The following is a 24,345-nucleotide window of genomic DNA, read 5'->3' as shown; positions in this document are numbered from 1 at the left end:
ATGACTGTATGTATGTATGTATGTATGTATAGTATATATATAGTATATATAGTAGCTATAATATATATATATAATTTATATAGTGACCAACACAATTTCTAGGTTCAAATAACAATTTCTTTTAGCAAGTACCTTCACGGGTTATTCGTAAATACAGCATAGCCACAATTTCTCTTATTCTGTCTTCCTTTGCTTTCCTTTCCCTCCTCCAGGCGAGTGTTGCCCAGCTGCTCCCTTACTCCTACTCCCCTGGATGAGGTCGAGTGGCTTCCTTTATGCCAGACTCTGTCAGGCGGAAGTTCCCTAAAGTGGGGATGGTCTGTTCCTACATTTCCCAGCCTATCATGTGGATTTCCATGTAGGCAGGTAGACTGCCACCTATTGTATCGGGGGAGCAAATAGTCCATGTGATTGGTCTCCCCCTGTCTTTTTGTTAAACTGGCCTTCTGGCCAAGTAAGAAACCTTGAACCATCCCACCTGGAATGCCAGGCCATTCCTGGTATCCATGACAATATATATTCCCTATATATCCTTAAAACCTTTCCCCCTAAAAGACTAACATGACCCATCCATCTGACAATAGTACCTTCAGACAAATTTAGTTTTGCTAAATCTTTGTTTTTACATACTTGGAATTATTTGGTGTCTTTCTGTACATTAATTAGACATTTGTGAAGGTGTTTATTATTTTTACTGCTCTGTTAGTGACATTGTTTTGCTTTCATTTTAAAATCGATTTGTTCATTGGTGCTGTCATTTTTGAGCCCAAATTGATACATGCAAAGGTTACAAAGCACAGTATGAACAGAAAACACAAAACAAATCATAGACCAACCAAGAGCAAGGAGATTGGAAAATGACAAAAAAAATGTACATGTATAAAAGGCAGGGCAGAATGGAAAAGCTGACAGAGAAGTGTGGTGTCCTGGGTATCATAACATTTAAAAGATTAATGAAACTACTTCAGTATGTGCATTCAGTAACACAGCTAACAACTAAGGGTACGAGGAGGCGCACCTTTCTTGTATCACTCAGCAGAATGAGCAGATAACCAATTGATACACATCTAGAGTAAGTACAGCCACCTAATGGAATAAATTATGATTCACACACAAAATAAAATGTGCATCATACAATACTTAAGAAAGTGTAAATTTAATTTACTCTATACGTCCATAGGAAGGAAACAATTCAAGAGTATGAAGACTTTTGCAGGCACTACAGTAATTTTGAGGCCACCAATAGGACAATCGCTGAAAAAGCCATTATTTAGTTTAAGGCAATTGGAGGTGGCTGATTTATTCTTTTATGTTCCTTGTCTGCTTCTCCTTTCCATTTAATTTTAAATGAGAAAAGCAGCTATAAATATAACCCAGGGTCTCTTATGTCATTAAGCTACACTCACTGTGTGATACACACTCATGCACAGCAAAACTCCTGCCGTCAGGCTTTTAAACACTGCAGTTTGTTTTATTTGCATAGAACTTGATGGACAATTCTTGAGTGACCATTAAAAAAACAAAGCCTAGTGGAGCATTCTTCTGATGTTTAGAATTTTAATTCTCCAGAAATATGTCTCATGACCTTTGTTTTTTTTTTTTTTTTGTTTTTGTTTTAAACCTACCATCCACATTGTGGAAAGACCCAAATCCACATTTCTGGACAGCTGCCTTTTCTTGGTTTGGAAGCCCTTTCAGCACAAACAGACCCGTCTGTCTTAAATGTTTTTTTTTTTTTTTTCTTCATCCCATAACTCTGTGCTGTAGTCTTCTCTTTCCACCACAGGTACCTGCTATTTGTCATGTGTGTGGCAACACTCATTGTGTCCAACTGTGTGATTGTACTCAACATTTCCCTAAGGACCCCCAACTCTCACAGTATGTCCCAGAAACTCAAGCAGGTAAGAAAAAGAAGGGAAAGGTGCAGCAGGGGTAACTATGAATCTGGAATTGATTAAATGCTTTTTTTGGTTTCTGATGTTTAGCTTCATTGTTAATCATCTATTTATATAATGCCTTTCAAGAATAGTACTACAGAAGGGTGTTTAGTAGGGGTATTATTTACAGTGATTTGTGCCATATTTTAAGCTGAATATTGTTCCAAAGTGAAAGCTGACCATGTAGAGTCATAATTCAAAGGGTAAAAAATCTTTCTTTTATGATATTTACCTTTTTCTGTGGAGATTACTCCCTTCAATTAGTGATGAGAAGTGTAGACACAGGCCTAAATAAATCTGAATGTAAAAGTGAAGCAGCTGCTTCAGTCACATATTGAAAACGTTAGCTAATGAAACAATTAGATCAATCGGATATAAATGTCGCTCATTGATTTTTGAAAGAGGTTGGAAATAATAAAAAAAAAAAAAACACCTGCAGCCACTGTGGTACCCTGGACTAAGCTGGAGTGCCAGTTGTAGAATATTAAGCTCTACCACTCTGAAGCTATGTAGGTTCAGGTCCGGCCAGTACTTGGATGGGAGACCAACCAGGAAAAGCTTGGGTTGCTGCTGGAAGTGGTGTTGGCGAGGCCAGCATGGGGTGTTTACCATGTGGTCTGAAAGTGGATCTCAATGACAGGGACACTGTGCTGTAAAAATGGCTCCATCCTTCAAATTAAATGTGAAACTGTGGTCCTGACTCTCTGTGGTCGTTAAGGATCCCTGGGCATCCTTCATTAAAGAGTAGTAATGTATCCTGATGTCTTGGCTAAATTGCCCATAATGGCCTCATCCAATCTGGTCCCCTAATCATCCTCTGCCTCTAATTGGCTAAGTATCTCTCACCCCTTCACCATCTAACAGCTAATGTGTGGTGCGAAATGGCTGCCATCGTATTATCCAGGTGGATGCTGCACATTAGTGGTGGTTGAAGTGGCTCACTACTCAATATGTAAAGCACTTTGAGTAGTGAGAAAAACACTGTATAAATGTAAAGAATTATTATTATCATTAGTTACAAGCAATAATTATTATACCTCATTCTCCACTGTGTGGTGTATAGGAAGCAGTGGTTATTGCTGCTACCACACAATGCTCCAGGGATGAGGATGTCCAAGAAGGTTTTTTTTTTTTCACATCCAAGAGTTTAATCTATCATTCCTTACTTTATATAGTGTCTTTCACAGAGTGGCAGTTTGTAGAGTTAAAATCAACACAACATGATACAAAAAATAACAAATAACAACATGGATATTGTGACCTCCTTATCCAATCCCTTAACTTTAATGGTATTGAATGTGTCAAATAAGCTAAAGTCAGCTTCACTAAAGTAGGTACAGAAAGACACAGGGAATGTATGTGAAATCTGAGTTCTATAATCAACAGGACTTCATAAGAGTAGACCAGAGGGGGTCTTTTGCATGCAAGGTGGCTGATGTCAGATCTTTGCTGTCTAATTGACTTATATATTAATATTAAATTTTGAGGGCCTGGATTAATAACAAGTTTTGTAAATACCCCTGCATGTAGGCCCTCCATCCTGCAGGGAAAAACCTGGGGGTTGGTGGCAGAATTGGCACTCCAGCCACCATAAAAAAAAAAAAACTCACATTGGTTCCATTTCATCTGAACTAGTGTGGTGCTGAGGTGTCACCCGTTTCATGGCTGCACTCCGGTCCTAATCTGGGATCTTGAGTTGGTTTGTCGTGTGGTGGGTGCGGCAATGTGCTGCATCAGCGTGTGCTCCTAACCTCTCTCTCTCTTTGTAAATGAGAGTCAAGAGTTAGGAAAGTGATTCTGTTTTGGGCACCAAGCCACACAGTCAAGAAACCTGGGGGCTGTAGTAGACATCACACTGCTGGTCTGAGACAACAGCCTACTTACAGGGAAGCCATTGAAAAACGAATTGTAGCAGTCCAGCTGAGTGGTGATGCAAGTTTGATGGATAGCACACTAAATAAGTGTGTAACAATTTAACTTAGAGAACTAGCTGTGCTACCCATCTAAGATGGTTTGAAATCACAGTGATCTACATAGAACTCAGTGTTAACGTTTGCAGTGCAGTGTGTCCATTCATTTGCTATGTCTCTGTTATGTACCATTTGGTGTGGTAAAAACAGTGCTAATGTTTGTAATGCACTATCTGTTGGATAGCAGAGACGTAGAAACTGGACGGACACAAGGACGGGCACACAGACGCTTGTCCTTTTATTAAGGTGGACACCTTTTTAGGACTTTGTTTATTTCTGGGTAGTTACCTTATAAAGTATTCTGTGTTTGTGGCAAACCGACAACATGCATTTCCTGAGACTGCCCATATATCAGCACTGGTTTTAGGTGTCTTATTCTTAATTCCACATCTGTTAATCTAAGAATTAAATATTAGGAGAAAATATAAGAGAGAAAAGGTGTGGGGTTTGAAGGGAGATCCTTATGGACAGACCAATGGAGAAAGGTCCACACAATGCCAAGTGCAATCACTGATTTTTACAAGCAGGTGCTCAAACGTGAGGAATATCAGACTCCCTCTTGTCTTTCATTTGCTTTAGCTCACCGAAAGTAACCTAAAACCCAAGGCATGTGTACGTATATTTAAACTAACATGGGCCATCCCTAATGGGGTGAACCTGAAGAACAGCAAGTCAGCTCAATTTGTGTCTCCATTTGTAGTGAGGAGTGGTCAGAATGCAGATTATTGAGCAAAGTTTCTCTAGATAAAATTAGCATGGCAGCACGCTTATTGTCCACACACCCATAGACGACTTTTTTTTTTCTCCAGGTATTTTTGGAAATCCTGCCACATTACCTTGGAATGAATATTCCATCATCAGAGGAGTCCAATGAGGAGGACCATCTGACAAGGAGGAGAAGCTCCTTTGGAATTATGATAAAGGCCGAAGAGTACATCCTTAAGCAACCACGAAGTGAGCTGGTCTTCGAGAGACAGAGAAGCCGTCACGGGCTCTCCCGTCCCTACCTGGACGCTTTTGGTAAGTTTCTAGTTGAAATGAGGGCAGGGTAGGGTTAAAGAGAAGGAAACATATCCATGAATCAGAGCCACAAAGCTCCAATTACCCTGTAAGTACTGAAAACGTCTTCAATTATTTGTTTTTAATATCCTGTTAACAGGTACACTTAACTTTTTAACATCAAAGGAAAGCCTGTAGAGGTCGGGGGTTATTTCAGATTCTTGCCCATCACCACTTCCAGTCCTTTTTACGCAGGGGGTCAACATATTCAGTTACGGGCAAGGAAGCTGACCAGGTGTTGTTGTATTAAAGACATTCAAAATAAATTTGCAGTATTATAAAGATCAATGATTCTCTTTAACTGCTTGGGCAAAATATCTCCCAAAAAGTAAAGTTAGCTGCTAGAGAGAGTTGTGTGCATCACTTCCAAAATCCTATGGTGCCACTGAGCAGTTATATATTCACTCTACTCTGACAGAAAGAACTGTAAATTCTTAAAAATCTTATCTAACTGGTCACACATCCTCTGTTACACTTGTTTCCCAATGACCTTAGATCTTTTCTTCTCTACGCTCTTCTTGTTTTATTTCCTGCATGATATGGAAGGGCTGTCTAATGAATTTGTCAAAGTGTTTTGTTTGGTGAAGTATTCTGGAATGATAATTAGCACTATCCTCACGATAAGCATCAAAAATAATTTAAGAGAACTGTTGGTGTTACGTGTTTTGTTATGTTAAGGTTCTAGTGTGACCCTATCCTCTCCTTTATATAGACCTTTAATCTTATACTCTTACCATGCTATTAGGTACTGTAGTTCAACACTCCCACCTTCCTGTTACATCTATAACACCAGACAGTTAGATAGAGCAAAAGAACAGGCAGGAGATAAAGGTTACATATTTATTCATGCATTATAAATAGTATGTTTTATTACAACTAGTCCCATATAAAAACAGAGTATACAACCTAATAGTGCTAGACGTGTAATTCCAGGCGGTGCATAATCTTGTGGTTACACTCAATTTGCTTCTTAGCTAGCTTATCATTTGCATAGGGCCAAGCAACCTGCCTGCCTCAATATTGCTGCTGAGAGAGAATTCTCAAAATATAGAAACAGTGAGAAAGGGAATGGCAGATAGACCACACTTATACCAATTCTTTGGTTCCCAGTCATACGTCATGGACCAATGGTATGTCATGTTACAGAGTGACCCTCCTGATTCAGCGACCAATCCTAATCAGCCACAACTCACAATAAGCCAACTCCCTACTTCATACCAGTTCCTGTTTCAGCATGGCCCAATTCCATCTCTAATTACTGATTTGTTTTAATGTCCTAGCCACTTGTGCTCCCCTAGGCTTGCTAGTTATTTTCAAAAGATAAGTGTACTTGTCCCTTCCTGGGGAGATGCCTCATAGAAGGTCATGCATAGAGTTATTGTAAAGCACTCTTATAAAACTAGTTACAAGTAGATCAATAAATGCCTCTATCCCAGAAATCAAAAGTTACATTTCTCAAAGAAACATTCAACAAAAAGTTCTTATTGGTGATAGCATTCCTAAAACCTTGGGGAGTTCACAATGACTTTCTTAAAGAAAGCTGTTTCTTTAAGTCACTATTTCTTAATTGACAGTTTATGACAAATAAAATATTAAATAATAATCTACAGTACATTACATTATGAAAATAAAGTTAAGTAAGTGAGGATTGAGATGACCGTCATTACCCTGAATTAGTATGAGTCTGTGTTCAAAAATGGATGGATAGACCGTGAGATGGCCATTGTGTGTCATGTAATGGATTGGCACCCCTTTCAGGCAACCCTCACACACTCTGCTACTGCAGAACTCCTTTTAAATAGATGAACTTTGTATAACTGATAGCAGTATGCTTTCATAAAATTTGATACATTGCACTACCTATCACATTAGCAGTTCTCCCATGTGCTATCATCTGCTATTCAGCTTCTGGATTTGCAAAGCTCAAGCTTTCTCCACTTGTTGTATATAATTTTGGGTTGATCTAAGTAATAGATAAAAAATTAGTATAAAAAAGAAATAACCCCCAGTAATGTAAAATAAAAAACAACAAAACATGAGTGAACATGTGGTGGGGGTAATGTCTTTGCATACACAGGTTTATCATTAGACTGGAGAAAGATTGCGACTGTGCCAGTAATGAAGTTGGTGTGGCAGAAAGGGACGGTCCAGTAGCCCCAAACCTGGAAGTGATGTCATGTGCTGGCATGCTGTTGGTTTCTGAATCTGCAGAACAAAGGAGAGGAGAAGCATTACAAGACAGCACTATCCCTTAATTTGAGGTGGAATTGCAAGTTGACAAGACTTGAAGCTGTCTCCCAGGCATGAGTGTGACAACACTTGAAAGTGGCAGCAATTTTGTGTGTATATACAGTATATTGTGGCAATAGTACAATTACTAACACACACACACATATATATACAGTTAGGTCCATAAATATTTGGACAGAGACAACTTTTTTCTAATTTTGGTTCTGTACATTACCACAATGAATTTTAAATGAAACTACTCAGATGGAGTTGAAGTGCAGACTTTCAGCTTTAATTCAGTGGGGTGAACAAAACGATTGCATAAAAATGTGAGGCAACTAAAGCATTTTTTTAACACAATCCCTTCATTTCAGGGGCTCAAAAGTAATTGGACAAATTAAATAACTGGAAATAAAATGTTCATTTCTAATACTTGGTTGAAAACCCTTTGCTGGCAATGACAGCCTGAAGTCTTGAACTCATGGACATCACCAGATGCTGGGTTTCCTCCTTTTTAATGCTCTGCCAGGCCTTTACTGCAGCGGCTTTCAGTTACTGTTTGTTTGTTGGCCTTTCTGTCTGAAGTTTAGTCTTCAACAAGTGAAATGCATGTTCAATTGGGTTAAGATCAGGTGATTGACTTGGCCATTCAAGAATTTTCCACTTTAATAAACTCCTTGGTTGCTTTGGCTGTATGTTTTGGGTCATTGTCCATCTGTATCATGAAACGCCGCCCAATCAATTTGACTGCATTTAGCTGGATTTGAGCAGACAGCATGTCTCTGAACACCTCAGAATTCATTCGGCTGCTTCTGTCCTGTGTCACATCATCAATAAACACTAGTGTCTCAGTGCCACTGGCAGCCATGCACGCCTAAGCCATCACACTGCCTCCACCGTGTTTTACAGATGATGTGGTATGCTTTGGATAATGAGCTGTTCCACGCCTTCTCCATACTTTTTTCTTGCTATCATTCTGGTAGAGGTTGATCTTGGTTTCATCTGTCCAAAGAATGTTTTTCCAGAACTGTGCTGGCTTTTTTAGATGTTCTATAGCAAAGTCCAATCTAACCTTTCTATTCTTGAGGCTTATGAGTGGCTTGTACCTTGCAGTGCACCCTCTGTATTTACTTTCATGCAGTCTTCTCTTTATGGTAGACTTGGATATCGATACGCCTGTTGTGAAGGGGTTTCTCTTCACCATGGAAATGATTCTGCGATCATCCACCACTGCTGTCTTCCGTGGACATCCAAGTCTTTTTGCATTGCTGACTTCACCAGTGCTTGCTTTCTTTCTCAGGATGTACCAAACTGTAGATTTTACCACTCGTAATATTGTAGCAATTTCTCGGATGGGTTTTTTCTGTTTTCACAGCTTAAGGATGGCTTCTTTCACCTGCATGGAGAGCTCCTTTGACCGCATGTTGTCTGTTCACAGCAAAATCTTCCACATGCAAGCATCACACCTTAAATCAACTCCAGGCCTTTCATCTGCTTAATTGATAATGACATAACGACGGACTTGCCCACACCTGCCCATGAAATAGCCTTTGAGTCAATTGTCCAATTACTTCTGAGCCCCTGAAATGAAGGGATTGTGTTAAAAAAATGCTTTAGTTGCCACACATTTTTATGAAATCATTTTGTTCACCCCACTGAATTAAAGCTGAAAGTCTGCACTTCAACTGCATCTGAGTTGTTTCATTTAAAATTCATTGTGGTAATGTATGGAACCAAAATTAGAAAAAAGTTGTCTCTGTCCAAATATTTATGGACCTAACTGTGTATGTATATATATATATATATATATATATATATATACTGTATATATATATATATATATATATATATATATATATATATATATATATATATATATATATATATATATATACTGTATATATATATATATATACTGTATATATATATAAACTGCTCAAAAAATTAAAGGAACACTTTGAAAACACATCAGATCTCAATGGAGAAAAAAAATCCTGCTGGATATCTATACTGATATGGACTGGATGATGTGTTATAAATGAAAGGATGCCACATCGTTTGATGGAAATGAAAATTATCAACCTACAGAGAGCTGAATTCAAAGACACCCTGAAAATCAAAGTGAAAAAATGATACGGCAGGTTAGTCCATTTTGCTGACATTTAATTGCAGCAACTCAAAATCGTACTCAGTAGTTTGTATGGCCCCAATGTGCTTGTATGCATGCCTGACAACATCGGAGCTTGTTCCTAATGAGAAGATGGATGGTGTCCTGGGGTTCATCTCCCAGATCTGGCCCAGGGCATCACTGAGCTCCTGGACAGTCTGGGGTGCAACCTGGTGGCATCAGATGGATTGAAACATAATGTCCCAGAGGTGTTATATTGGATTTAGGTCAGCCGAGCATGAGGGCCAGTCAATGGTATCAATTCCTTCATCCTCCAGGAACTGCCTGCATACCCTTGCCACATGAGGCCAGGCATTGTCGTTCACCAGGAGGAACCCAGGACCCACTGCACCAGCATAGGATCTGACAATGGGTCCAAGGATTTCATCCCGATACCTAATGGCAGTCAAGGTGCCGTCATCTAGCCTGTAGAGATCTGTGTGTCCCTCCATGGATATGCCTCCCCAGACCATCACTGACCCACCACCAAACCGGTCATGCTGAACAATGTTACAGGTAGCATTACGTTCTCCATGGCTTCTCGAGACCCTTTCAAGTCTGTCACATGTGCTCCGTGTGAACCTACTCTCATCTGTGAAAAACACAAGGAGCGAGTGGTGGACCTGCCAATTCTGGTATTCTATGGCAAATGCCAACTGAGCACCACGGTGCCAGGCATTGACCACAGGGCCCACTAGAGGACGTCGTCCCACAGGCCTCTCTCATGAAGTCTGTTTCTGATTGTTTGGTCAGAGACACTCACACCAGTGGCCTGCTGGAGGTCATTTTGTAGGCCTCTGGCAGTGCTCATCCTATTCCTCCTGTTGCACCAAAGGAGCAGATGCCGGTCCTGCTGATGGGTTGAGGACCTTCTACGGCCCTGTCCAGCTCTCCTAGAGTAACTGCATGTCTCCTGGAATCTCCTCCATGCCCTTGAGACTGTGCTGGGAGACACAACAAACCTTCTGGCAATGGCACGTATTGATGTGCCATCCTGGAGAAGTTGAACTTCCTGTGCAGCCTCTGTAGGGTCCAGGTATCACCTCATGCTACCAGTAATGACACTGACCATAGCCAAATGCAAAACTAATGAAAAACAGCCAGAAAAGATAAGGAGGGAAAAAATGTCAGTGGCCTCCACCTGTTAAACCATTCCTGTTTTGGGGGTCGTCTCATTGTTGCCCCTCTAGTGCACCTGTTGTTAATTTTATTAACACCAAAGCAGCTGAAACTGTTTAACAACCCCTCTGGTACTTAACTGACCAGACTGATATCCCAGAAGTTTCATTGACTTGATGCTATACTCGGATTAAAAAGTGTTCCTTTAATTTTTTTGAGCAGTATATAATATAATATAATATAATATAATATAATATAATATAATATAATATAATATAATATAATATAATATAATATAATGTGTGTTTTGTGTGTTTGTGTTATTAGTTGTACTATAACCACAGTAGTAGCACTGGGGTACAATGGCTTGGCCCTAAATAGAAGGATGGCCAGTTTACCACTAACACACTATTAGGCCCTTAACCTGCCCATTTCCATTTGTACTAAAGAAAGTGTGGAAATACAATAGATGTATATTGTGAGCTTGTAATTCAAAAGTGTCCTGCCAAATAATCAATAATAGTAATAATCACCATAACAGAATAATAATGGGTGATTGTTCATCTTACGGTGATCTCGAATGTTCAGTGGAGCAGTTCTCAATGTGATGTGATGTCAAGACAAGAGTCAGAGTTCCAGATCATAAGTCAGTCTTTGTAAAAAGTGGTTTTCTCTGTAGTTTAGTGTCGGTCAGCTTCCCTCACATGGTGGAGTTTATGCCTTGGAGTGTTAGTCTCAAGTAGGGTATGGCAGAAAAGTGGTAATGAACCACAAACAAGGTCATTGGCCAACACACCCATTTCCTTGTTAATCTGTATTCACAGCTTCATCTGCTGTAATGCAATAGCAATGAGACAATGATATGATGGGTGCAAGTGTCTGGCACAAAGTACATAAGGAGAATGGTTGGGTTCCCTCTCTTTCATAGGGAGAGGAACTTGAGAATCTGCTGACTCATATTATGAAGAGCCATTTCAGTTGTATCGGACATTGAGGAATGGTATATATTAACGTAGCCTTCTGAGAGAAGATACAGAACCATCTAGAAGTAATTTAACTTTCGCATGATATGACATCAAACAGATATGCTTTACTGTTAAAGGGGAAGGTTGGATCATCCATACCCAGCTTATTACCAGCATGCCCTTGATCTGGAAGACATGTTCACCACAGGATGGACAGTAAGACTGGGGCTTGCGAGATGATCAGGATCAGCAGATTAATTTTGTAGCTTTATATGGACAAAGCAGGGAATTCTGCTTGTTGGTGCAGTGGCTTTGTAATTTAATGAGAAGAATTTTCTTAAAATTATCCTTAAAACAAGCCAATGCCATTGAGTCAACTGAGGTTCAAGGTCTTCATTGCACTCTCTGTGAAGAAAGGCAATATCCTAAACAATGTGGTAAGTTGCATATTTTATTTAAAACAAGTATAAGTACATATTTCATTGCCAAGGCTGAGCTAAAAGAAGCATTTTGTTGTGCTAGTGGGTACAATTTCTAAACTGTCAATCATTTATTTATGAAATGAGTGCCCTTTGTGGACACTGAGTTTTAAAATGCCAGTCCTGATTTCTATCTCACCAGCAATTACAGTAAGTTCTTTCTTTTATTAAAGAGAATATAATTGGCAGGAGCATTTAACATTTTGTGGTACATCAGGTATAGTACATGCAGAAGCAGCACACAATTGTTTCAGTTTCTTAGTATTTTGATAAAGTTACTTTACAGGCTGGAATCAGTTTTGGCTTTAATTTTGTCAGTGAGTAAAAATTAAAAGAAAAAATTTTTTATAGTGCTTTAATTAGATTTACATCTCTTTTATTTATTAATTTGAAATTTACAAATCAAAGTTAAACTGTGTCTGGTTTTCTGTAATGGCTACAGTGTCAGGCGAAGTGACTTGCTCAGCACACACATTCAGTCTGAGGAAGGTTTGAACTGGCAGCCATGTGACTTCCAGTGCAATATGTTAGCCGCTAGGCCACCTTATCTGCTTTTCTTACCTTTTTCTTTCTACTTTTTTCTCAATGAAATTTTAACCAATCACAAAGAAACCTGTGTCCCAATTAGGTCCAATTCTGGCCCACTAGTAAAACTGCTTATTCAGCTACTAGGTCACAAGAAGGAAGAGACTGGCAGCAACTGACACACATCAAGAACCAGCTGTGGATGGGGCCGCCAGTACATTACACATACAGTACCAAAAAAGTGTTTTCCTCCCTTGGAAGTTTTCACATTGTATTATTGTGCAATATTGAATCACAGTGGATTTAACATGGGAGACTGATGAACAGATAAATACTCTAATTAAAAGTTCAAGTGAAAACAGATCTCTGCAAAGTGGTCTAAATTAACTGCAAATATAAAAGACAAAGTAACTGTTCACATAAGTATTTGCCTCCTTCAAGTCAGTATTTAGTAGACACACGTTTGGCAGCCATGAGAGCCTTGAGTCTGTGCGCTGAGGGGTCCGTCAGCTTTGCACGTCTGCACATTGCCGTTTGTCCCAATTCTTCACTGCTAAACTCTCCAAGCTCTGTCAGGATGCATGGGGATTATGACTGAACAGTCTTTTTCTAGTCCATCCACAAATTCTCATAACTGGATTCTGACATTGTTGTTTTTAACCCATTCCTGTGTTGCTTTAGCTTCATGCTTAGGGTTGTTGTCTTTCTGCAAGGCGTTGGTTTCTTGCAGACTGCATCAGGTTTTCCTCCAGGATTTTCCCATATTTTGCTGCATTCATTCTAAGTTCCGACTTGTGCTTCAGTGTTGGCTGAGCACTGAAATCTTACTCTATCACAATAGAATATTGAGCAGATTAGGTATGCAAAATGCTGTCAGTTAGAATATGCAGATTTTAAGTAGATGAATCACATCATAGACAGATGTGCACTATGCCAGGAAAAGCCACATTGTCTTGAACTTCTGACCAGCATCATGCAGAACCGCCAATTCTCCTGACCTATACGAATGTGTATGAATGCTACAATTACTACTTCAGCATATAAATTAATGCAAGTGCAGCCTTGAATCAATTTCTACCCTGCCACAGACCAGTGCTATAGGCTCCTGCTAATTAATATGGCAGAAGCAGGTCGTTTTTGAAGATAAGGTGGTGTTGGATGTTTTTTAGAAGAATTAAGTTGATTGGACTGGCGAGTTTTGTTGGGATGAATGGCCTGTTCTCATCTTGATTTTTCTAATATTCTCATGAGGTGTTTCGTCGTGTGGTGGTACGGCAGTTTTCTGTATCAGTGCATGCTCCCAGCCTCTAATGATCTAATGTTCCCCAGCAATGTGAACACTGTCAGTTTCACAGTATCGGCAACCTCCATCACTTTCTTCTCTCTACCTCCATGTTCTTTAACATCACTCTGTGCACTTGCATGCACTTCAATAACACAGTTATGCACAGTTTATTGGCCTTTGAGAGATCTGATTATCAGAGTTAGATTTCTCTGTGAATAACACGATTACATGGCCATGTAAGCACAATCTTTCAACTTTCAGTTCTAGACGCAAACGCTCAGGCAATCACTCTGTTTCTCATCCTGGCTGAAATAATCTGTCTCAATATTTCAGAAATCGCTAAATGTATGTTGATGAGCTGAATGCACAGTGCTAAACATGGCAACACACTCTACAGAGCAGTTGGAAAACATGTTAAAAGTAACACGCTTTATGTAGTCTCATTTACTTTTTAAAGTAAGGAGTAATCTAATGCATATCTTACTGAAGTAAAAATACCTGCATTGTTGTTATCCCAGCAGCACTGGGTGTGAGGCAAGTAGCACATACAGCGGGTCTTTTGCAGGGCTCACTTGCTCAGCCAATCAGAAAAGAATGTGCAAGCCACTAGCATAAACCTATAAATCAGCGTTTCTCAAACTGTGGGGCCCTAGGGGGGCACGAAGTAACAAAAAAGGGGGTGCGAATGTTGCCATGTGTGGCGTAATTTCACCATTCGTAGGGAAATTTTAAACTTGTAACGGTGTATCGGCAGCAAAAAATATAGGAATAAATTTTATTAGGGTTTCAAAAAAACATTAGGGGGGCGCGATTAAAGCTGTTATGAAAACTCGGGTTGCAAATACTTAAAGGTTGAGAAATGGTGCTATAAATAAAGTCTCAATTTGACTCAACACATTTATAAAACACAAAAAAAATGATCACAGGTGTCATACTTATTTTCTGATTCACAGTGGCCAATCATGACTTTAATTTTTTTTTGCACAGTTTAATTACATTTCCTCATGTAAACACAGATTATTGAGGAACCAGGTTTCTGCCCTAACCGGGTTATCCATCTTAATTCAGTTACATGTGTGTATGTAAATACATTGACTGAGACCAAGACAAGAAACAGTCTGTGTTGTGGTCCTATTTAGACTTCTTCTCTGAAAATCTCTGCTTCCTTCAGTGAATTCCAGATCAATGGAACCACCCATATTTCTCCCCTTGCCCACAACTGAAATCCTGGCTTTAATTTTTCCAGTTTAGGTCTTCCATTTTGATTTTGGTCTTCTGACAGGAATCACTCCTTGTTGAGGATGCTGAATTAGATTAGGAGGTGGGCACAATGGTGTTAGCTATTGCCTCACAGCTCCAAGTAACTGAGCTCAAATCCCATCTCAGTCACATGCGCACAGCGCCTCAGCGCCCCAGACTCAAACCCAGCGGCTTCCCAGAGTCAGTAGGTGGCGCCCAAACAACACAACCTGTGAACTAGATAACGGTAATTCAACGGTGATTCAGTATTAAAAGAAAGAGTTGTACCTAATGACACAGCCACAGAGAAACAAAAACGAGACTGCATGGATAAAAATAGGCTCCTACAACGCACTTCAGGAACACCAGATGCAAAGAAGTCACGGCTCCAAAAAGAAAGAGCTCAACTAACGGAAATACAAGAACGACCCCGTATGGATAAAAACAATGAACGAAGGTGCCCACAACGTGCTTCTGAAACAGTATGGATACCACCTGTAAACTAAACCTCGGGTAAAGCGTGCATGCCAGGTTGTACAGTATATGCCAGAGGCAACAGGCAAGCCGTACACACTACCACCGCTACCCAAACGCGACCGCCCATACCACCACATATACCACATTCGTTTAGTAATGTGCCCCTCCAGGCCTGGGTCTGCCGCCATCGTCACTTCAGCACGCGAATCCGCCGCCATCAGCAAACGGTGTCTAGCCAACGACACAGCCATAGAAAAACAAACACGAGACCGCATGGATAATAACAATACATGGAGGCTCCTACAATGCGCTTCAAAAACACCAGAGGCAAAGACGTCACGGCTCCACAATGAAAGAGCTCAACTAACGGACTGACACAGCAGAGGTAAAGGAGTCATGGCTCCAAATGGAAAGAGCTCAAAGATCAGTAATACAACACCGAGCCTGTACTTCCCAGAGTCAGGACGTGGCACACAAACAACACAACGTGTAAACTACACTTGCTCTAATCCACTGTGCCAGCAGTCAGTGTGGCATATGTGAATCACATAACGGTAATTGTAATGTAGCCCTCCATGCCCGGATCCGCCGCCATGGTCACTTCAGCACGCGAATCCGCCGCCATCAGCAAACAACTTCTGGCTGACGACACAGCCATAGAAAAACAAAAAAAAGAGACTTCATGGATAAAAACAATAAACGAAGGCGCCTACATCGCGCTTCTGAAACACCAGAACCAGATGAGTCACAGCTCCAAAAAGAAACCGCTTTAGTACAAATATGTTAATTTAATTAAATGAACATTTCCCAGGACGCACCCACCCTCCATGATATTTCGTCCCTCCAAATATCGGAGGGAACAGAAAGTGATTGCCATTCTTGGATTTACGATTCTTTCGAGAATCACGGGGTTACTGGTCAATTCTAAAGTGAACTGATGGGCGGCACGGTGGCGCAGTGGTAGCGCTGCTGCCTTGCAGTTAGGAGAGCCGGGTTCGCTTCCCGGGTCCTCCCTGCGTGGAGTTTGCATGTTCTCCCCGTGTCTGCATGGGTTTCCTCCGGGCGCTCCGGTTTCCTCCCACAGTCCAAAGACATGCAGGTTAGGTGATTTGGTGATTCTAAATTGGCCCTAGTGTGTGGCTGTGTTTGTGTTTGTCCTGTGGTGGGTTGGCACCATGCCCAGGATTGGTTCCTGCCTTGAGCCCAGTGTTGGCTGGGATTGGCTCCAGCAGACCCCCGTGACCCTGTGTTCGGATTCAGCGGGTTGGAAAATGGATGGATGGATAGATGGGTGTAGTTTGGGTCACTTTGTAACAAAAAATTCTGAAATTAAATACATTTGCGGTGAATAATATGAAATGTATTAATACATGCAGGGCGGTGCAGTGGTAGCGCTGCTGCCTCGCAGTAAGGAGACCCGGGTTCACTTCCAAGGTCCTGCCTACGTGGAGTTTGCATGTTTTCCCAGTGTCTGCGTGGGTTTCCTCCCACTGTCCAAAGACATATAAGTTAGGTGCATTGGTGATCCTAAATTATCCCTAGTGTGTGGGTGTGTGTCCTGCGGTGGGTTGGCGTCCTGCCCGGGGTTTGTTCCTGCCTTGCACCCTGTATTGGCTGAGATTGGCTCCAGCAGACCCCCATGACCCTGTGTTAGGATATAGCAAGTTGGAAAATGGATGGATGGATGGATTAATACATGCAAGTGGCGGTTACTCTGAAATGACAGAAAAGCAGTGACTGATCTAAATCAAGAAGACTTGTAATAACAACACAAGCAAGTCTTCGAAAGTCACGCTGAGGATTTTTCTAAGTGAACAACTGAGCCAATTGATCAAAAGTTCCATTTTTAAAGTTAAGGCCTGGACTTCCCTGGCATGGTCAGGTCCTGCCTCAGAGGACTGCACCCAGTTAGACTGAGATGGCTTTTCCTCATCGTGTTTCCTCCACAGGCATGTACACATTTATGATTGTGTCATGGCCGCAAGGCCGCGCTGTGCCTCTGGAGCTCATGGAGGCATTTTGGTATGAGGAGGAGATGTGCTATTTCAGGGACATGCCGCCTCCTCCTCCTCCTCCTGGCGGCTCCCTTGTCACTTTTGCTTTTGTTTGCGTTGAGATTTCAATTCTACTGTTGTCTCCTTAAGCAAGCAAGTGGCTGTTAGAAGGAAAGGTTGGGGGCGGTGGAGGCCTTCTGATCAGCTCAGCTTTCCCTGGACGGGAGTTGGAATGCACTGAGAACAACTGCACACTAGTAGCAATGTGTCTAAGAGGAATTAACAAAAGGGCTAAGGGAGCCATATTTTAAGGACAAACTCACTGTTTTATGTTTCACACGCATTTTTCTCCGTGTTAGTTTGGACACCCTTATGTGTAGTGGTGCCTAACTTTTAATGTAGGACTATCGTAACACTGTCTTTTGGGCACTGCTAAGCAGCATGTTGGTAGATGGTTGTTTGCCCCCTTTAAATTGACAGATGAGTGTCTACTGCAGCTGTTTTTCCACTTAGGCAGTGGCCTTCTTGAAAGGAGTTCATCCATCTATCCATCTGTTGTCTCGGCAGCATGATTTCAGGATAGATGGAATACAGATATTCTACAAAGCACACTTAAACACAATCCCAAGATTATGTAGAGTTGCCAGTCAGATCAGAAAGAGCTTATTGAGAAATTTGGAACAACTTGGTGTAAACGCCACTGTGAAGTCAACCAGCCAGGAATCAAACAAAGGCTCAAAGTGATGTGACATGTCCAACTGAATCACAAGAACAGCTGGTAAATGAATTCATTTATCCTTTTTTTAGTCTTCTATGTTCATTGCAGGGCCATAGGTGCCAGAAGACAAGGACCAGCAGTCACTCATACCCTCACTGTCACTTTTTTGGACAATTACCCTTGACATACATGTCAATTTTGAAAACAAGTCAGGGAGAAAACTCATTGATTAAGGAGGAGACTGTGCAAACTACACACACAGAGTGAAAGGTCCAGGAATTCAACATAATGTTTGAGGACCAGGCAGTAATAATATGCATTCATCCATCCTTTTTTTTTCAGCACCTACTTAGTTCAGTTTTATGGCTTTTCAGGGAACCTATTCTGGCAGTAAGACACACAAGGCAGGAAAAAAGACTTGATAAGGTGCCAGTCCACCACAAGGCAAACACATATCTGTTACCTTGACGTACAAGTTTTTGGTACGCCTAACCCTTTTGTTTTTTATCTGGACTTACTGTTTTCCTTCCATGGTGAACTACCCAGGAGTCTAACTACATACCTGGAACACTAACCGCTGTGCCACAATGTACTAGCTCAGTTTAGTTTTAAAGTCACTGTAATGCACTCTGCAGATATCAGAAGTTTCTATGTGCACATGTTGGCAGTACCCCACAACCCTGCACTGGATACGCCAGTTAGGTAGGTATATGGATGGATGTAGGCTGTGTGGTGTAGGTGCTAAGACCTGGACTGTAAACCACAATGTTGCTGGTTTAATTCCCTTATGTGACACTTGGTGTGACTCTTCAGCAGTTACTTCACCATCTTTGGAAATATCTGCAAGCAGCTGTAATGTATTCTCATCATGTACAGTAAGTTTAATTAGGATAGAAGTGTCAGTCAAATTTACAATAACTAGTGGAACACACATACCATCCTAATGTAAAATACAAATACAAAACAAGTTGAAGATAAGGATATTTGTGTTTTCTAAACAGACACTTCTTCGATTCCTGTAGAACTCATAATGTATTTTATTACTTCTGGTGGTTCATTTAAAGCAACACATTCTTTTATTTTCAACTTGCAAAAATACAGCTTGACATTGATCACATGTAACTTTGGTAGGTAGTGGTCTTCAAAAAACATTGATGTAAGGATGTAAAAGCAATGCTTTCATATAGTTGGAAGTTTCAACTGTTTGACGATCTTCTTGGATGTCACCAGGTATTTCTGGCTCTGGTGCATTTCTGCATTGTGTATCTTGGACTTTGTCTTCCCAACTTATGAGCCATCTTGTATGTCTGCTTCTCAGTTGCTCTATAGTTAGGATTGCTTCTTACTTGTCAATGTAGTTCAACATCTTGTTTTCTTATTCTTTCTTATTCTTCGTTACTTAATCACTATCTGCGATTTGCTTGACATTCAGCAGATGTCACCCTCTTCTTTTTCTTTCTACCATTGTGGTGGTTATCATTTTGGTTTTGCAATCACTTCACTGTAAGTTCATGACCTCAAGTCACTTTTCCACCCTTTATGTTTTATAAACTTTGTTGTTCTGTGATCAATAAACACAAAACTTAAAAATTGATTATGAATTCTGAACACATATGCCTTGTCCTGAGAGGTTATCAGCAGAAGGGCTTGCGGGAACCATTCTTTTATTACAGTAAACTTTTCTGGCAACAAGTGAAGTGGCTACCAGGTTGCCTGAACCTAACATTTTTTTGAATTTCCACAACATATCAGCCTTCTGCGACATCCTTGACACTCAGCAGATGTCTTTGGTCTTCTTCCGTCTACCATCATTGTTGTTATTACTTGGTCTGCCAATCACTTTGCAGTAAACACATGACCACAGGTGACTGCCACCAGGTTGCCACTACCTAATATTTTTTGAAGTCCCAAAACAGATCAGATCATGCGCTTTCTATTAAGACCAAGATCAAGGTTCTAGCCCCCTTTAATCTGTAAATGATTGCATGACAGAGAAACAGACCATAGCATTTTATATACATTGACGATAAGAACATATATGCAGTCTGCAAACTTCATCCATGCATAGTGCAGTTGTGCTGTGGTTTTAGAACAGAAAGCTCATCTCTCCCATATCATGTGAATTGGTTGAGGATAGTCATTTTTTTAAATGAATGGGGAACCACTGCAACCCTACTAATGTGTAGTATCCACTTGGACGATGCAACGGCAGCCACTTTTGTGCCGGTACACTCTCCACACATGAGCTATTAGGTAGTGAAGTGGTGATAGATAGCCAATTAAAGACAAAGGATGATTAGGGGGTCAGAATGATTAGGCCATGGATGGGATTTTAGCCTTGACATTGGGATACACTCTGCTCTTTACGAAAGATGCCCGGGTATCTTGTATGAGCACACAGAGTCAGGACCTTAGTTTTACATCTCAATGCACTGGGGCATTGGGATCCACTTTCAGACCACAGAGTAAATGCCCCCTGCTGGCCTCACCAACACCTCTTCCAGCAGCAGCCCATGCTTTTCCTAGATGGTCACCCATCCAAGTACTGGCCAGGCCCAAATATCCTTACTGTAACTTCAGGTGGATGACCTCTTGTGAAATGCATGTGGTTAGTGGTAAATTTAAAACAGACAAATGAATACATGACCAGCTGTGACACCAAAGTCAATGTGCAGGTAAGAGTTTCACTGTATTCTTTACATGAACTCGGTCATACTGTATGCTTTAATCACCATGCCCTGGATCTTTAAAATCAGTCGGGCCCTGAACATTGCAAGTGAAACAGTGCCACCTAGTGGGCTGCAAAACTCACCTCTTCCTGCTGCTGTGTTGGCGCAGAGTAAAGTCTGTGATGAAAACTTATCTATTTATATTGGTCTGATTTTTGATTTGCTATTGTCATTACAAATGGATTGCAGCCTGAGTTTTACTTCTCTATATAGTCGCACAAACCCAAGCTATCAGACCTGAACCTTTGTGGATGTCAAATTACAAAAGAGACACCCATGTGTAATGTTTGACACCCTTGCTTTACTTTGAATCCACTGGCTGAAGTGAACAAACTACAAAGGCAAGTATCCCCTTAGTGAAGATATTGAGAAAGATAAAAAACAAAATGAGACCTCTGAAGACCAAGGTCAAGAAGCACTGGCCTTAAGTTAGGCTTTACTTCTCTTGGTGAAGGTCACACTAACAGCATGCGAAGCAATCTGTCCCTAGCACCAGCCTTTTGGTAATCCTAATAGCTCTGAGGCCATCCAGGAACAATATAATCCCCCCAGTTTGCCCTGGTAGGCCATGCTTGTTACACACATTCTTTGAGCTCAGGTGGGCAGCCTTTCTATATGTCTACCTCCTGTCAAATAGTTCTTTCCTGATGACCCCCATCATAGAGGTCACAGATGGACTGGCACAGTGGCTATGGTGGATAGTTTCTTACCTGGCCAGAAAGGCATGATAAAGGAAGGACATGGATGGACGGCCATCCCAACCAGGCTGGTTTGTGGTACCTTTCTAGGTCAGCAGGTCATTATGAGATGTGGAAGGACACACATCCTGGCTGGGGTGGTTGCTGGTACCTTTCCTATCCATGAGTCCATAATGGAAGGGCAGAGGAAGACTGCTTCTTGGAGTCATATATTCTCCATATACACTGGGTGGCAGCATCCTTCTGGTGATACACACCACAGGGCATATTGGGAGCTGTAGTCCTGAGGGCCAGCCCTGATGGGATACTTGAGTGCCACCAGGGGGAGCTGCAGAGGAACACCCCCTGCTGCTTTGGGATGCTTCGTCCACCTGGCCCGAAAGTGCTTCCAATTTTGCATTGCTGTGGTCACCAGAAGTTCTCCCAGATCCAGCATAAAAGAAGCCGCCTCCTCTAAATAGGGGGTCCTGTGTTGAGAGGAGGTGGACAAGGCCCGCTCAAAGGAGAGTGGAGGTGGAAAAGAAGAGAACAGGAAAGGAAGGAAAGAAACGAAATGGAACTGAACTTTGACTAATTTATATGGTGACAGAAACCTATAGAATGTATTGTTTAAATTGAAAACTTCTTTCCTTGAGTCTGTGATTGTGTGGTTTGGTTGGGTCTGGGTGTTTGGGGTGCAGGTGCGCCCCGTATTTATCACACCTCCATTATTCTTGAGCTCTTTATCCCACAGCATGGTGGACACTGAGCCCAATGAAGCAACGTAAAGGAGCTTAAATTCAGCCATTTGTTATCATGATCTCATTCTCTCTGTTGTCACAGCCCCAAATCTCAAGGTGACTTCAAACATCAGGATCCATTTTATATAATTATATATACAGCTGGCTAGGTTAAAAATCTGCATCACCTGGAGAATGAAAGACAATGACTGAACCAACATCTATGTCATTTACAGTTTGGTTCCTTAGCCACTGTGCCACTGGAGAGCATCCTTTCACTGCTATCTTTTTCTAGTATGACAGTTGCGAAGTTGAAGCTTTTCTTGGGCGTAGCAGAGACAAATCCTGGATGTTATGCCAGTTGATCACAGTGCTTACTAATTTAGTGTTGATTTAGTATTGCTAGTAATGACATGTTTGCAGGCTGCTGAAATTGGACTGGAGTTCTGGTACGATGAAATATGAATGTGTCCTGCTGTAGCACCCTGCCATCCATAGCAGGAAAAGAGACACTTTGGTAACACTTTAGTTGAGGTACTTAAAAGTGCAACTATTAGTCATTTACTCTTATGTAGCAAGACCTTAACAAAGGCTTCATTTATAAAACATCAGTAGATCGGTTATTCACCTCTGTGCAGTAAGGCACATTGACATAATGGTCAAATGACTTGTTAATATGAAGGATTCACAGGTCTTATACTACATCTTATATATAAACGTCTGTGCGTGGAAGTGTGTGTGTCTGTCCGGCCCGGAAGTGAGAGGTGGAGTCTGGGTTAGGGCTCCACCTCTGAGGAAACAGAAAACTCACTTAGCCGCTAATAACGCAAGTGAGGTCAGCACGTCAGCAAAACAAAACCTCAGAAGAAAGACAAAGTCTCTTAGCCGCTAACAACAGCAAACCGGTATCCCTTTTACTTTTCTTCCTGCCCCTAATGCACAGGCGATGCAAGCACGTCTGCAAAACAAATCGTCCTAGGAGAGAGATGCCCAGAGTAGTTCCTTTCAATTACCTGACATCTCTACATTTCAATTTTTTTTTCTGATGTTTCATTAGGGGCGGCACGGTGGCGTAGTGGGTAGCGCTGCTGCCTTGCAGTTGGGAGACCTGGGGACCTGGGTTCGCTTCCCAGGTCCTCCCTGCGTGGAGTTTGCATGTTCTCCCCGTGTCTGTGTGGGTTTTCTCCGGGCGCTCCGGTTTCCTCCCACAGTCCAAAGATATGCAGGTTAGGTGGATTGGCGATTCTAAATTGGCCCTAGTGTGTGCTTGGTGTGTGGGTGTGTTTGTGTGTGTCCTGCGGTGGGTTGGCACCCTGCCCGGGATTGGTTCCTGCCTTGTGCCCTGTGTTGGCTGGGATTGGCTCCAGCAGACCCCCGTGACCCTGTGTTCGGATTCAGCGGGTTGGAAAATGGATGGATGGATGGATGGATGTTTCATTAGTCTCTAGGACCCCGTGTTGTAAAAAGCACAGCTAGTATGTAATAACAAGAGAAATGTGTCTCAGATAAGCCACTTCAGTCCACTCCAAAGTGAAGTTTTGTTAGCATGTAACATTGCAGAGATGAATAAACACATAATTGTAAATTTGAAGTACTTGTAGATTCAATATCTTAGCTCTGAGCAAACAGTAGGCCAGTAGCGGGGATTGAAATGGCACCCTGATGTTCACCAAATCATCCACACTCCTTTCTTCACGCAGTGCCTTGCCTGACTGAGTACTCTCCTTTCTAGTTACATGTTTGGTGTGAATAAACAAATAGAACAGTTAGACAAAAAAGATGAACATTTCATCTAAGGTGAGCCCTGGAAAGCTGCTGAATGTTTAGATTTATGGACTTAATGGACTTGTGTAACCTTCTTTACAGGGGATGGTGTAGACGTGGGAACCACAGCCAACCTCTACAAGAGCCTGGCACAAATTGCCCCCCATATCAAGGAGTGTGCTGATGCCTGCAACTTCATTGCTGAAAGTACCAAGGAGCAGAATGACGTTGGATCGGTGAGTCACAATATGTTTCCTTCTGAATGTCTGGAA

The 24,345-nt window shown here is 41.5% G+C and overlaps 1 protein-coding gene across 3 annotated transcripts in view; it reads left to right on the top strand.

The window, feature by feature from the left end:
* chrne (cholinergic receptor, nicotinic, epsilon) overlaps positions 1-24,345 on the top strand; it is a 135,707-nt gene that overhangs the window by 55,875 nt on the left and 55,487 nt on the right. For all 3 annotated transcript variants that reach the window (XR_007934316.1, XR_007934315.1, XM_028798203.2), the window contains exons 9-11: positions 1,787-1,901; positions 4,717-4,927; positions 24,176-24,309. Coding sequence is in view for 1 of the 3 variants with exons in the window: in XM_028798203.2 (XP_028654036.1) it covers positions 1,787-1,901; positions 4,717-4,927; positions 24,176-24,309 (460 nt within the window). In the remaining 2 variants the exon portion in view is untranslated. The remainder of the gene's footprint in view (positions 1-1,786; positions 1,902-4,716; positions 4,928-24,175; positions 24,310-24,345) is intronic.

Source organism: Erpetoichthys calabaricus, chromosome 3, assembly GCF_900747795.2.
Source record: "Erpetoichthys calabaricus chromosome 3, fErpCal1.3, whole genome shotgun sequence".
Lineage (NCBI taxonomy): Eukaryota > Metazoa > Chordata > Cladistia > Polypteriformes > Polypteridae > Erpetoichthys > Erpetoichthys calabaricus.
This window is presented reverse-complemented; position numbering and strand designations above follow the sequence as displayed.